The sequence below is a fragment of the Schistocerca gregaria genome, chromosome 3, assembly GCF_023897955.1.
Source record: "Schistocerca gregaria isolate iqSchGreg1 chromosome 3, iqSchGreg1.2, whole genome shotgun sequence".
In the NCBI taxonomy this organism is placed as follows: domain Eukaryota; kingdom Metazoa; phylum Arthropoda; class Insecta; order Orthoptera; family Acrididae; genus Schistocerca; species Schistocerca gregaria.
The window spans coordinates 110,253,826-110,269,535 of record NC_064922.1 but is presented as its reverse complement, the minus strand read 5'-3'; the positions used below and the strand labels follow the sequence as shown (position 1 = coordinate 110,269,535).

Genomic DNA, 15,710 nt, shown 5'->3' with positions numbered 1-15,710 from the left:
AATTTTAACAGGAAAGACGAAGGTGTTTAACTGGATAAAATTTGGATGTCAGCGTTGCACCGCAAGTGACGATCGACTACTTTCAATCGAGAATGTTGGCATTACCAGAGACAATCTCATAGCCGACACCACGTGATCAACAGTGGTGCCCTCTGTACTGCCTATGTAATCAGCGCTTCCTCGAGTTCTCTTCGCAGTTTGCCGCTTTACCTCCGAGGATGTCTCCCGCAGTTGGAGACGAAATGTCAGGAGAGGGTTTTATACTTCGACCACGGCCTATCAGCCCGGAAGTTTTAAGTGGAGAGAATGGGATCAGTCATTCTGTTCAAGCGACTTGGCACCCATCAGATTTTCTCACTGTCAAAGAAACGATCCAAATACCACACTTCCCTTTGCATGTAGATACTGTACAAATTGGAAATAGCATTTCGCTCCCTGTATTTTAACCCTGCCACCTTCAGAATTTGAAAGAGAGTATTTCAGTCAACATTGTCAAAAGCTTTTTCCAAGTCTACAAATGCTAGAAATGTAGGTTTGCCTTTTCTTAATCTTTCTTCTAAGATAAGTTGTAAGGTCAGTGTTGCCTCATATGTCCCATCATTTCTACGGAATCCAAACTGATCCTCCCCGAGGTCCGCATCTACCAGTTTTTCCATTCGTCTGTAAAGAATTCGCGTTAGTATTTTGCAGCTGTGACTTATTAAACTGATAGTTAGGTAATTTTTACATCTGTCAGCACCTGCTTTCTTTGGGATTGGAATTATTATATTCTTCTCGAAGTCTGAGGGTATTTCACCTGTCTCATACATCTTGTTCACCAGCTGGTAGAGTTTTGTCATGACTGGCTCTCCCAAGGCCGTCAGTAGTTCTAATGGAATGTTGTCTACTCCAGGGGCCTTGTTTCGACTCAGGTCTTTCAGTGCTCTGTCAAACTCTTCATGCAGTATCATATCTCCCATTTTGTCTTCATCTACATCCTCTTCCATTTCCATAATATTGTCCTAAAGTACATCGCCCTTGTATAAACCTTCTATATAGTCCTTCCACCTTTCTGCCTTCCCTTCTTTGCTTAGAACTGGGTTGCCATCTGAGCTCTTGATATTCATACATGTGGTTCTCTTCTCTCCAAAGGTCTCTTTAATTTTCCTGTAGGCAGTATCTGTTTTACCCCTAGTGAGATAAGCTTCTACATCCTTACATTTGTCCTCTAGTCATCCCTGCTTAGCCATTTGTCACTTCCTGTTGATGTCATTTTTGAGACATTTGTATTCCTTTTTGCCCGATTCATTTACTGCATTTTTATATTTTCTCCTTTCATCAATTAAATTCAATATTTCTTCTGTTACTCAAGGATTTCTAGCAGCCCTCGTCTTTTTACCTACTTTATCCTCTGCTGCCTTCACTACTTCATCCCTCAGAGCTACCCATTCTTCTTCTACTGTACTTCTTTCCCCCATTCCTGTCAATTGTTCCCTTATGCTCTCCTTGAAACTCTGTACAACCTCTGGTTCTTTCAGCTTATCCAGGTCCCATGTCCTTAAATTCCCACCTTTTTGCAGTTTCTTCAGTTTTAACCTACAGGTCATAACCAATATCTGCCCGTGGAAATGTCCTACAATTTAAAACCTGATTCCTAAATCTCTGTCTTACCATTATATAATCTATCTGATACCTTTTAGTATCTCCAGGTTTCTTCCATGTATACAACCTTCTTTTATGATTCTTGAATCAAGAGTTAGCTATGATTAAGTTATGCTCTGTGCAAAATTCTACCAGACGGCTTCCTCTTTCATTTCTTAGCCCCAATCCATAATCACCTACTATGTTTCCTTCTCTCCCTTTTCCTACTGACGAATTCCAGTCACCCATGACTATTAAATTTTCTTCTCCCTTCACTACCTGAATAATTTCTTTTATCTCATCATACATTTCATCAATTTCTTCATCATCTGCAGAGCTAGTTGGCATATAAACTTGTACTACTGTAGTAGGCATCGGCTTTGTGTCTATCTTGGCCACAATAATGCGTTCACTATGCTGTTTGTAGTAGCTTGCCCGCACTCCTATTTTTTTATTCATTATTAAACCTACTCCTGCATTACCCCTATTTGATTTTGTATTTATAATCCTGTATTCACCTGACCAAAAGTCTTGTTCCTCCTGCCACCGAACTTCACTAATTCCCACTATATCTAACTTTAACCTATCCATTTCCCTTTTTAAATTTTCTAACCTACCTGCCCGATTAAGGGATCTGACATTCCACACTCCAATCCGTAGAACGCCAGTTTTCTTTCTCCTGATAACGACGTCCTCGTGAGTAGTCCCCGCCCGGAGATCAGAATGGGGGACTATTTTACCTCCGGAATATTTTACCCAAGAGGATGCCATCATCATTTAAACATACAGTAAAGCTGCATGTCCTCGGGAAAAATTACGGCTGTAGTTTCCCCTTGCTTTCAGCCGTTCGCAGTACCAGCACAGCAAGGCCGTTTTGGTTAATGTTGCAAGGCCAGATCAGCCAATCATCCAGACTGTTGCCCCTGCAACTACTGAAAAGGCTGCTGCCCCTCTTCAGGAACCACATGTTTGTCTGGCCTCTCAACAGATACCCCTCCGTTGTGATTGCACCTACGGTACGGCCATCTGTATCGCTGAGGCACGCAAGCCTCCCCACCAACGGCAAGGTCTACGGTTCATGGGGGGTATGCAAATATAGAGATTACAAAATACTCTTTAGGAGAGTGAATAAAGTTCAGTGATCAATGAAATGTGAAAACTTTCTTTTATTTTACATGTAAAGAAATTACAGTAGATATTTAGTGACAAGAATGGCTAAACTAATGAGTGACCATACCACACTGACTAATTACCATCATAATTTTGTAGTTTCTGTTGGCAAATTGTTGGTGCTCATATGGCGAGTGATTGCATAACCATGGGAACCAAAAGGTTTAGTGTTTCAAGAGGCACTATACTGAAGACTTAGATGGCATACAAGGAAAGTGGAAAAACGTCATCCACTATGTCATAGTGCAGGCAAAAGTGTATGTTGAGTGATCATCACAGAGGGTCACTGAGAGGATTGCAGAGGTCACTGCAGGATTGGATGTCCCACTGGCAAACCCTGCCAGCATCAAAACAACACAAGGGGAGCCCAATAAGCTGAGAACAGAAGAGTAATCTGGAATTGCTAAACCACACATTAGTAATGCAAATGCCTGTTATGAGAAAAGATAGTGTCAAAGTCATAAAATCTGGACTGTGGAGCAATGGAAGAAAGTCATTTAGCCGGATGAGACTTTTCCACATTGTTTCCAACTTCTGGCCAAGTCTTCATCTCACAAGTGAAACATGGTGACGGTTCAGTGGTGTTTTGAGCAGCCATATTGTGGTATTCTGTGGGCCCCTGGTTACTCTGCAAGGTTGCACTACTGCCGAGAATTATGTGACCATTTTGGCTGATCAGGTCCATCCCATGGTACAATATTTGTTCCCTAATAATTATGCTGTGTTCCAAGACAACACTGCCCCCATTCACACTGGTTTTGTGAGCATAAGGATGAATTGTTATTTCTCCCTTGGTGACCACAGTACCCATACCTCAATATTATTGAGCCTCTGTGGTCTACATTGGAGAGAAGTGGACATGATCGCTATCAATCTCCATCACAATCACCTGAACTTGCTACTGTTTTGTAGGAATAATGGTATAAGATTCCTTTGAAAAACCATACAGGACCAGTATTTACCCATTCTGAGTTGACTGGGCACTGTTTTGAATGCCGGAGGGTTTCTTACACCTAATTAGGCATATGTTGTGTTTTTGGTGCTTCCATATATTTGACCAAACCCTAAATGTAATTTGTGACTCATGTCTTTTATAATATGTAGGCCTCTTTATAAACATGATTATTGCTCTTTGTGAAGACTAGCCCAGTACCATCTTGTAAGTTGTGCTACAAATCAACAGTGGACTAAAAAAATATGAAGCAAAGAGCTGCAGTATCTCATGCTTTGTTGGCATGCATTCCAAATTCCGTGCTTTGCTCTAGACTGTTACTTTCTTATCAATATACTATATAGCGCAGTTCACAGAGGAGGAATGTGGTATTCTGATCTATGGAAACTTCCCATTATTTGCAAGAGTTGAAAAGGAACCCATCTCATCTTGTGATAGGGGCCAAGGTTAATCATAATATCTGATGGGACTGCTTTTCCAAGGGGTACATGAATGTAAATTCTTACCTAGATATGTTGCAAACATGGTTATTAGCCCAGTTGACAGATAAGTGAATAATGGATCATGTGCAGTTAGAGCGTGATGGAACGCCAGACCACTTTGCTATTCAGGTGTGTGAGTACCATGATGAACAACTTCACGACCATTGTATTCGGCTTGGTTCCTGCAAAATCTCTAGACTCATTAAATTGCTCACCACGAAGCCCAGACCTTACCATATCATTATGGAGAGTAACCAAATCTTATGTCACCCAACACTGGTACAAGGCTAGTGAAGAATTGTATGAAGTGTTGTGAAATCATTTTGAGGTAGTATTCCTGAGATGCTCCACAGGATGTCAAGGCAGACATGAAGCTGCATAGATATCTGTGTAGGCATGGTGGCACATATGCAGATCCATTGGATACATAGTATTTATGTACAAGTACTCCGCTATGCAGTAAACAGTATACAGTTTCGACATAAGGGTACAATGATTCTAGGGCATCCTGCAGAATCTGTAACAATTTAAATGCCATTGCCTGCAATATTGCATAATTACCATTGTGAACTATTAATTTATTTAAATGCTCTGCTGTCCTACTTCTTATGTTATGAGTAATAGAATTTCTGCTGTTAGAGTCACTATTATACTACTTATAATGTTAAGAGCTGTAGAATTTCAGAGATTCAATAGAATTTTAGATCACATATTTTTGTGAATGTAAGTATTTCCATCCAAATTAGACAACAGCTGATATTTTGAATCACATGGGACTTTTTTTTAACTTTATCTGCTTTTATAATTTTGTTCCCCATGTTTAATAATGAGAACAATACATTAATTTTTGGACAAAAATCAAACAAAAGGAGAATTATTATTTTTCTAATATTTCCTAAAATCAACCTAGTATAGCTAATAAGCAGACTAGCTAATTTTTTTTCTTGAAAAGTGAATATTTGCTACATAAAATGAACCCACACTAGATGGGAGGACATGCAGTTGTAAACTAATTATGATTTTAAAAACTTCCTGTCAGATTAAAACTGTTTATCAGACTGGGACTTTGACAGTACTGGCAGAAGTGAAACTGTGAAGTGACGGGCTGGATAACTCAGTCAGTAAGCTTATTCTTCATAGAAGGCAAAGTTCTGGATTTGCATCCTGATCCAACTCAAATTTTAATCTACCAGAAACAGTTTGCACTCCACTAAGAAAGATTTGTTCTAGTAATTATGATTTAAATTCACTAATCTCTATTTTTTAATGGCTGGAAAAATTCAATGCACTTTCTGTTTATATTTATGTAGATTTTATTGTCGTGACAGGTAATTGTGATAACAACAAAATCTACATAAATATAAAATGAAAGTCACCTTTCATTAGTATAGTCAATTAGCAGAGATGTCGCACCCAGTAGGGTTAACACCATGAGTTTTGCTAGTAAATTGCATCCATTAGGATGTCTTGAGAATAATGAGAGGGCATTAAGTATTTTTCATTTGTTTGCTGGCCGTATAACAATTGATTTAACATATATGAGGTTGTACTAATCACATGGAGACTTATTTGTAAGTTTACCCAGAAATGAGCTATATTAATGTGATAAATCAACAGAATACATGTAGGAGAAGCACGAGTGAATACCTGTGAAAGTAAATTGAGATATTAAATTAATTTTAGTGTGAAATTATATCGTAGAGTTGTAAGACAACTTTGTAAGCAGGTCTAGATGATTGAGTAGTGCCAAAAGTTATTATTTTTAATGTCATTTGGCTTTTGGCCACACAACCATTTCATAAGTGGCAAATATCTAAATTCTTCTGGGTATGTTAATCACATGTTGGTTGTGTGCAGAAAATATAGTTCACATCTCCACATTTATCACATACATGTCAGAAAGACGGAAATGCCACACTGATCTCTTGCATACATGTTGCTGTTCATTAACCCACATTAAAGTTGCACTATGTAGCACGTATGCTGGAGGCGCATCCTCAAACAGAAACTTTTTGAGTGCTCCTGACACAGTCTTTAATGTTTTACATGCCAATTTTTGTTCTAGTTGTGCCACAGGACAATGAGTATCCAGATATAAATATTTTATATGTGTTGTATCTGTATTCCTATGATGTCTGGGTGGGAAGCCATACCAGTCCCCGGCAAGAGTCCACCTGGCGGATTCATGTTGAGGTCCAGTGTGCCGGCCAGTTTGTGGATGGTTCTTACGGCAGTTTTCCATCTGCCTTGGCAAATGCAGGTTGGTTCTCCTTATTCTGCCTCAGTTACACTATGTTGGCGAGTGCTGGGCAAACACTGTCTCCACGTATGCGTACACCACAATTACACTACCATGCAAACATTGGAGTTACACTCGTCTGATGTGAGACATTCCCAGTGGGGTCCATTGGGGGCCGAACCGCACAGTAACCCTGAGTTCAGTGTAGGGCAGCAGTGCAGTGAGTGGACTGCTGTAGCCTGTTCTGGGGTTGTGTACCACTGCGGGCTATGGCGGGGACGAAGCCTCTCCGTAGTTTCTATGTCCCCAGTTCCATACGATACAATACAATACAATCCCTATGATGAGTTATGTATTCTGTCAGTTTTCAGGTGGTATTACAATTATATCCCTTCTTTCATATTAAACTCTTTCTGTTTGTACTGTTGAATATGACAAGAAGTCAAACACATATAAATGAAAAATAGTTATAAAATTTCAGAGACAGATTGCCTGGTCAGGCTTCAGGACATGAAATTCCAGCACTGTCAGTCAACACATTAAAAGTGAAAAAAAAAATCATACCTGGTAGGAAAGAGAGATACTTTGGGGAGTTGTAAAAGCCTTGCAGGATACTCAGGCACTACGATGAGAGGGACCCATCTGTAGTGAGGACAAGGGGATACAAAGATCACAAATAGTTCTGTTTTAATAGGCCCTCTTTATCACTTCATCTACTGTCATTGTATATAACCTCCAATCTGATATATATCGAATGGTTTTACTGCTACATATAAGTATCTTCAATCAAATGAAAATATCTGCATTTGACAACTAGCTCAGAGCACACAGAGTCAATTAGAGTAGTGTCCTCCAATCACTATCAAATGCTTGAAGAGGGCACTGATCTATTATTTGCTCCTCCACTCCGCAGTCACAGTTAGTAGGTGGATCGAAACTCAACTTTTTCAATGTATAACCACATCTTCCTTGGCCTGTTGTAATGCAATTCAGCTTCAACTAGGTTTGACACAGTAGCTGGAATGTATCAACCTTGTTTGTTGGGTCATGAACAAGGTGAGCATTCTAGGGGACTGTTTGTTCCAGCTTTGTCACCACTTGGAGATAAAATGTTGAAATAATTATCAATTAACCAACCGAGGGTGGTTTGATGGTTTCAGATGAGTTGTTGGTGGTTCTTGTAGGGCATCCTACAAGGGAGAGTTCTCCTGAGAAGTTATCTTCTTGAGCATGTTTGCCTTAGCTGCTTTCCTCTGTAGGTCTTGTAGAACAGTATTAGCTAGGACAGACAACCACTGAATTGGGGTAACTGTAACAGTACCAGTGATAACTCTAATGGTTTCATTAAACTGCACATATGGCAGCAGAATACATAAGAGTGAATGCAGCAGGGCATAGAGTATTGGCATCCGCACCCCAACTGCTTCTGGCAATCTTGCAAAGTAGACTTACAATCCCTGTAGATTTTAATCACTTCACTCGGGCACTCCCTGTGCAAAGGTTTCATTCTGGCTACTTTATTTTATTTATTGGAATATATATTCCATAGACCCATTTTTGCATGGTAACACATAGATATGGAATGAGTCAAAACATTAATTCAGTATTATGTACATATCATTGATTACCACAAACAAAGATTAAGAACACAAATTAGAAAATATTAATAAAAATGCAATCAATGAGTTTTAATTACACGTACTAACAGAAGTTGAGATACAATTTTCAGATATCTTCTTAAGTAAAGAAGATGTTCTTGACTAACAGAACATAAATTAATGTAATTAAGGCAACAAACACATAAATCAGGAATACGCAGAGAATAATCTTACCTATGTCTGCTAGAGAATTCATCTAGAGAACAGAAACTTTTTTAAAGCAAGAACGCCTTTTAGCTTAGTTTTAAATAGTACATTATTATCTCATAGACACTTGAAAAGAGATAATGAGAGGTAGTGTCAGTATTCCCATTTACTTAGAAAGATCACAACATGAGGTTCTTGGAGGCACTCCACACTAAATTTGGACAACCCTTTTCTTTTCCTGACTTGCAAAGACTTTTTTGGTTGGTTGGTTGATTTGGGGGAGGGGACCAAAAAGTGAGATCATCGGTTGCACCGGGTGAGGGAAGAATGGGCGAGAAAGTCAATGTGTGCTTTAAGAGGAACAATCCCAACATTTGCCTGAAGTGATTTTAGGAAAATCATGGAAAACCTAAATCAGGATGGATGCCTCCTGAAGGCAAGTTCAGTGTGCTAACCACTACACCACCTCGCTCGGTGACTTTCTTTTGGACAGATGTGAATTGCACCCAAAGATTATTCTGCAACACATGAGTGACTGCAATTAGCGAAAGTAGGCAAATTTTGAGACACTAATGTCTGTGATTTTGGCTATTATCTGGATGGCAAATGTTGCTAAGCTAAGTCCTTTCAGGATTTGTTAGGTATAGTGTTCCCAGTTAAGCCTGTCATCTACGTTGATATCTAATAATTTTGAACAATGTACCCTCTGCATCTGCCATCTCTCATATGCAATGTTTATCTCCTGTGGACTTTTTTGATCAGAATGGAAATGACTGTGATTGGTTTTGCTGAGGTTTTTATTGATAGAGAATTTACTGTGAACCAGTTCAGGAAATCTGCAAGTGATTGCTTGGTATTTAACTCTACGTCAGTGGATGTTTTATTGTCTATAATTATAATTGTAGAAATTCTTCCAATCCATCTGTGGCATACAGCAAACCAGTGCTTAACAGAATTGGTTAAAAACATATACATACATATGTATGGATGGATATGCATGTGTGTGTGTGTGTGTGTGTGTGTGTGTATGTGTGTGTGTGTGTGTGTGTGCGCGCGAGTATATACCTATCCTTTTTTCCCCCTAAGGTAAGTCTTTCCGCTCCCGGGATTCGAATGACTCCTTACCCTCTCCCTTAAAACCCACATCCTTTCATCTTTCCTTTTCCTTCCCTCTTTCCTGACGAAGCAGACGCCGGTTGCGAAAGCTCGAAATTCTGTGTGTGTGTTTGTGTGTTTTATTCATTGTGCCTATCTACCGGCGCTTTCCCGCTTGGTAAGTCTTGGAATCTTTGTTTTTAATATATTTTTCCCATGTGGAAGTTTCTTTCTATTTTATTTACATCATCAGTACATATCTTGAAATATCTCTTCTTATCTTGCCAATTCCTAAACGTTAAAATATGATTATCAATGCAAAGTAGTTTCAAGCCCTATTATTCCTTGGAGTGTCCATTTACTCCATGGAATAGCTTCTCTGCTATCTGTTTTCTCCTATGAAAAGAATGAAGGAGATCTTGTGGATTAGCCGTGAAAGGAGGAGGATGTATAGGTATGTATTGTTGAGCTAGTCACCATCTTGATGAGATTCTGTATGAGAAGGAATTTAATACATGAACTAAACTAAAGTAAGTGTGTTCGCGTATTATTTTACTGATTATTATTGACAGTGACTGCTTAACTATGCTGTGTTGCATGGGATCAGTGGGGAACCTACCATTTTGTATGCTCAAGATATCCAGTTACTTCAAATAAATAGGCTAACACAGTCTTACCAGCAGATCTCCGGTCTTTCCCATGTGATCACTGAACGTTAATTATTATTACAAATGTTTTCAGGAGATTGACTGACAATTTTCGTTGCACCAAGACTTCGAAATTGCTTCACTGCTTTATGGAATTTAAGTTAAGCTCAATTTAATCAGGATAGAACAGTATTGAACTGTGTGAATGTGATAAGCCTGCTTTGTGAATGAAAATTCCCTTAACATACGCATGTTTTTACTATCCTGATCAGTGAAGCTAAATCAGGCCGGTGTGAGAGCGGTTTTAAATTTTTTGAATACCACAAAAAAATATTAAAACCTGCATAACATCTTCCTGTTCACAGGAGCAAGTAATAGAATAAGATGGGGCTCAAGTAGTAAGCATAATGCACCACAGCGTCATGTAGTACTACACCTAATACAGACTCACCTCAATAGGTGGCGATGTCACGCAGCTGCTGGTAAGAATGAGAGATCGTAAAACGGATATAAATAGCCAATAAAACTTTATAAATGTAATGCACATAAAACATTAATAACATGAAATTACTAGGAGCAACACCTGTGCAATGACTTATCCAAAAATTTTTGATGAAGTAACATACAAATGAAGGCAGTAAACTTAGAAAGAGAAAACAGGGTGTATAATACAACACACAGATGCAGTACCTGAACAGATTTCACGTATCATACATCACTAGAACGAGAACATTAAAAAACATGGGACTGTAATTTCAGATGAAGAGGCCCCCCCTTCGACATGCAGTACTGCGTCATTCTGAGCTAGGAATTCTACCTAACAAGAAAATTCTTTTTTTATAAAATACAAGTAAAATTATTGCATTTAAAAGATACACACAAATGTGGAATTCAGATGTAACGCGGGTGAACTTTTTTCCCATTTCCATTTTATAGCTACATTAAAATGTGTAAAATGCATCAACATTTAAAGCGACAAACTCGCAAGTATCATATTTGAGTCAAAGAACCTCTAATGGATTGGCTAACAAGACGACATAAGGCCAGAGAGGAACAGGGCTTATATTTAGGCAGAATTATGAGAGCCCCCGGCTTACATTAATAACACCATTTTCATAACTTCTAAAAGGCCTGATTAATCCCAAATATTTGTTCGTTAAGGAGGGACAAATCTTTGTCCTCCATATGCCTAAATATTCAATAGATGGGAACAGGTAAAACAGAACTCTGCCTTTGTCCAACACATTGAAGCCATTAGCCATAGTCCTCCGCAAGTACAAAATCTTAAGATTTTGCATTTTGCGCTGAAGGGTAGGAAGTTAAACATTTTGAAAGAAATTGAAATATTTAGGCATATGGAGGACAAAGATTTTTCCCTCCATAACGACCGAATATTTGGCATTAATCAGGTCTTTTTATAAGTTATGAAATCGGTGTTATTAATATAGGAACACATTACGCAGGTCTTGGAATCACTCACGTCCATCTAGAAAGTTTTTACTGAGTTTATTGAAGGTGATGTTGGCTTGGTGTATTCGATGATTCCCTTTGGCTACACTGTTTAAAGGATCCTTCTAAGAAATGCCAAATTAAGATCAACCTCAAGATGCCTAAATAAGGTGAAACACATAGTTGAAAATTAAAAAAATAAAATTGCAACTAAGGCTGTTTTTAACCAATACAATTATAATTGTGTCATCTTCAGACATTGCAAAGTTTCATGCTTTGTTTGAGGTCAGAGATAGGTCATTAATATATATGAGAATTAGCAGGGGACCAAGGACGCCATAATTTGCTGTTCCCCAGTCAGACTCTATCCCTCCTACCTGCATGTTGTTAACATCTAATACTATTTTCTGTTGCCTGCCCTATAGAAAGGATATGAGTCAGTTGTCCATTTGTCCTCTCATTCCATAGTGGCACGCTTTTCTTTTTAAAATCATATTGACTGTTAATCAACCATAACTGTTTCAAAAATATGGAAAGGTTTTACAAAACAAGATTTCTTGGCTGTTTATGTCAACTTTTGAATTGAAACTGCCTTTTCCCCTTTAAGCAGCTTATCTGTTATCCACCTGAGACTGGATGAATCTGCCCCAGTTCTCTTGCTGAGGAAAAATACACAACAGTAAAAGGGACTGAACGTCAGTGTTCCATGAGCAGTCATGCTGACACATCACCTACAAATGTATAAAATTGTATGAAGGTAGTGCACCATCCCCCTGTGAAATTACTTTGTTTTTGTCACTATGAAAGAAAAATCAGTGAAATTCCAAGTAAGTCATTACCTTAGTAAAAGTAAAACATCAACATCTATTCTTCATGGATCACTATGTATGACAGAGGGACTTTTTGTTGAACCACACATTAAGTTTTGTTCCCATTTCATTCACACATGGAATGTGGAGTGAGTTATTTGTACACCGCTGCATGAGCAGGTATTGGCCTAATTTTATCTTCATGATTCCTAATGGTTAGCTATGTAAGTGGCTGAAGAATTTTCATAGTTTCTATCCTGAAAGCTAGCTCAAGGAGTTCCCTAAGTACACCCTTATGAAATGTACTGCTCCTTTCCTTGTGTATTTACTACTTCATATTTTTCAGTGTATATGTAATGTTCTATCACCAGTGAAACTAATATGTATTCATTTGCACCAGTCTTCTTTGTATATTCTCTATGTGCCATGTTAGTCACATCTAATATGGATTCCTTAAAAATCAGTTGTGTTTTTGCAGATGATACATTTGTTTTGAAGGAAAATTTTCAAGGATAAAGAACCCCTGATTTCATCAATAATACACCTGATAGATAAGAATCAGTGTTCCAGTTAAACAGATTGACTCTGGACATCTAAAATGCATACGGCACAGTTCAGGACCCAACAGTCAAAATGCTAGGAAACAAACAGACCATGAGAACAATGTAGTAGAAATGGAATCTCAGATTTCTAGCACTAAATCTATATAATAATTTAAATTATAAAATTTTCATTTTCAATTCAAATATTTTCCAGTTCCACTGACATCAAGGTTTGGAGTATTATGTGCCACAGTTATTTCACATCAGTAATAAGGCATGGCATATTTTTTGGGGGAAGTTCTGGTAGTATCTCACTTATAGTTGGCCTTTATAAAAAAGTTATCAGAAACATGTGTTGCACGTTGATGGGAATAATATCATCTATTCTTTAAAATTTGGAAAACATTCTCCTCGCTATACACCTTCAAGACAACTGTCTTTTTATACAGGAAACCAGAATTATTTATGTAAAATTGTTTTGATCATTCATAAAGAACAACAAATAAAGATAATTTTATATCTTCCTGGTCATTAATTTAAATTATATTCTCAGAGTCCTCAATAACTTGAATGGGAATGAAAGCTTTCAACAGACTAAAGACAAGAACAGTCTAAAAATTGCCACTCAGCTGATATCCCAAGAAGATTTTGTGAATAACCATAGTTGTCCTGTTACATTTACCTGGATTACACATGGTATAATTTCAGTGTTTACAAATGATTCTTCATCCAGCATAATAGACTGCATCCTGCCTATCAAGAACATTTTGATCAAGTTGCGAAACTGTTTACACATCCTACAGAAATATATGTTCCTAAGAAAGCATCAATGTTGCATTACATGAAAAGCTTTACAATGGTACAGAAATATTAAATAAATCTGGTTTCCTCTACACATGGCACTCGGGATATTGCATGTGAGGGCTGAAAGGTGGATTTTTCAGCATCAATGTTTTTCAAGCCAGTGGTTATTTCCACAGATAAGTCAATTTTTGCCAGAGATTTCCTTGGTATTTGAACTGGAGATATGTTCTACGATTCTGTAAAATCAGATTTGAGTGATATAGGACAGTGGTTCTGTGGATGAGTTCCTCTTCTATTTTTGTAGATATGTGTAACTTTTGCTCCATTCGAATCACTGGGAACATTTCTCTGCTCGAGGGATCTGCAATAATTTATGATCAAGAGTGGAAGTAATTCATCTGTAAATTATGTGCAGAACTGAACAGGAACCCCATCTGGTCTTTGGTACTTACAGACTACACTTGAATGTTAACCCATTGCTTTTCAGTTTTTCTGTTCAGCTGGTGATCATTTAATGTTATTTATTAATGTTATTTAACACTTATAAGCAGGGCGTTATTTTACACTATACTGATGATTATTTCTATTCATTTTACAGAGTACTGCTACCAGGTGGTGGAGCGGATGGTAAATACCAATAATGGATCAAGTTTTATCGGGAGATTATCTTTTTAGGAGGCAACATGTTACGGTAAACCAGAAACAATTGTATAATAACTATTTCAATAATACTGCAAACTTTCCAGAATTTTAATGGCTTCTCAACAGTATTGATTGTTAATAACACCAAGATAAAAATATTTTAACTGCTTTTGCAGAAAATCTTCACATTGTACCACTGTTCTGCAGCATGCTTGCACAAAGTTTCTTTTATTTACGTGTCCCAAATTTTACTTTATTGCTTCATTGGACTTGTTATGGGGTTTATCCATACATTTACCTGACTGTAAACCTACACTGCATTAATAAAATTATTATCTGTGTAATATTTGAAAGTTATTGTTGATTATACTTCTACTACTACTACTGGTACTACTACTACTACTACTAATAATAATAATATACATTTACCTGACTGTAAACCTACACTGCATTAATAAAATTATTATCTGTGTAATATTTGAAAGTTATTGTTGATTATACTTCTGCTACTACTACTGGTACTACTACTACTACTACTAATAATAATAATAATAATAATAATAATAATAATAACAAAAATGAAATAACACTTTTTCAAATATGAATGGAGACTATTGTCACAGTCTACTTAAAAATTGTTAGAATCACAATAAATGTAGAGGAAAATTGGGGGCAGAAAGTCTGAATCATGACACAAATGCAGTAAGGAAAGTTGTGCTATCCTTCTGGGAGCATAGTTTTGCAAGAAACTCCAGAATGAAAGTTTTAGCTCTGCAGTGGAGTATAAGCTGTCATGAAACACAAACTATTGTGTCAAACCAGTACTCAAATGGGGACCTTGTGGAAACAAGTTTCATATCAGACTGTGAGGCTGGATTTCTCAGTGGGCATATTGCTGCATGTGAAGGAAAGAGATCTGGATTTGAATCCTGGACCATTCCCTGTCAGCAGGTTTCATCACTCCCTGCCAAATAAACAAAGAAAATTGACCTGGGACCATTAGATATTTTAAGCTTGTCCCTGTCAATTTAGAAATCCTACATATGGATGGAAAGATAGGATGTACAGTGGAAGTTAAGCATTTGCTAAAAAGTAGAGACCAAAAACCACTGCCCCCCACCCACTTTCTTTTCTCCAAACTTGCTTCATCATTAATGACCATTCTGAAGCATCTCTGCCTTGCTAGAAATCTCCTTGCAATCCTCTTCTGTTCGTTAATGATGTCACTAGCTTCCTCCAACCCTCTTTTGGTCTCCTTCTCTTCCTCCTCCTCCTTGTCCTCCTTTCTTGATCCTTCCATTCCCACAATCTCTGTGGTCAATGGCCTCACCCCATTTCCTCATATAGCCATAGCATTCCAGCCTACCCTACGCTTTTTCCTGAAGTGCATCATTATCTAGCCCCATTATCCTTTTTACTTCTTCAGCACTCTTCCATTGTAGTGTCAATATTCA

General features: G+C 37.8%; 1 protein-coding gene across 1 annotated transcript in view; it reads left to right on the top strand.

Annotated features, from left to right (window-relative positions):
• LOC126355271 (gamma-glutamyl hydrolase B-like) overlaps positions 1 to 15,710 on the top strand; it is a 126,578-nt gene that overhangs the window by 67,492 nt on the left and 43,376 nt on the right. Inside the window, exon 4 of the mRNA XM_050005559.1 lies at positions 14,213 to 14,241. Coding sequence (XP_049861516.1) covers positions 14,213 to 14,241 — 29 coding nt within the window. The remainder of the gene's footprint in view (positions 1 to 14,212; positions 14,242 to 15,710) is intronic.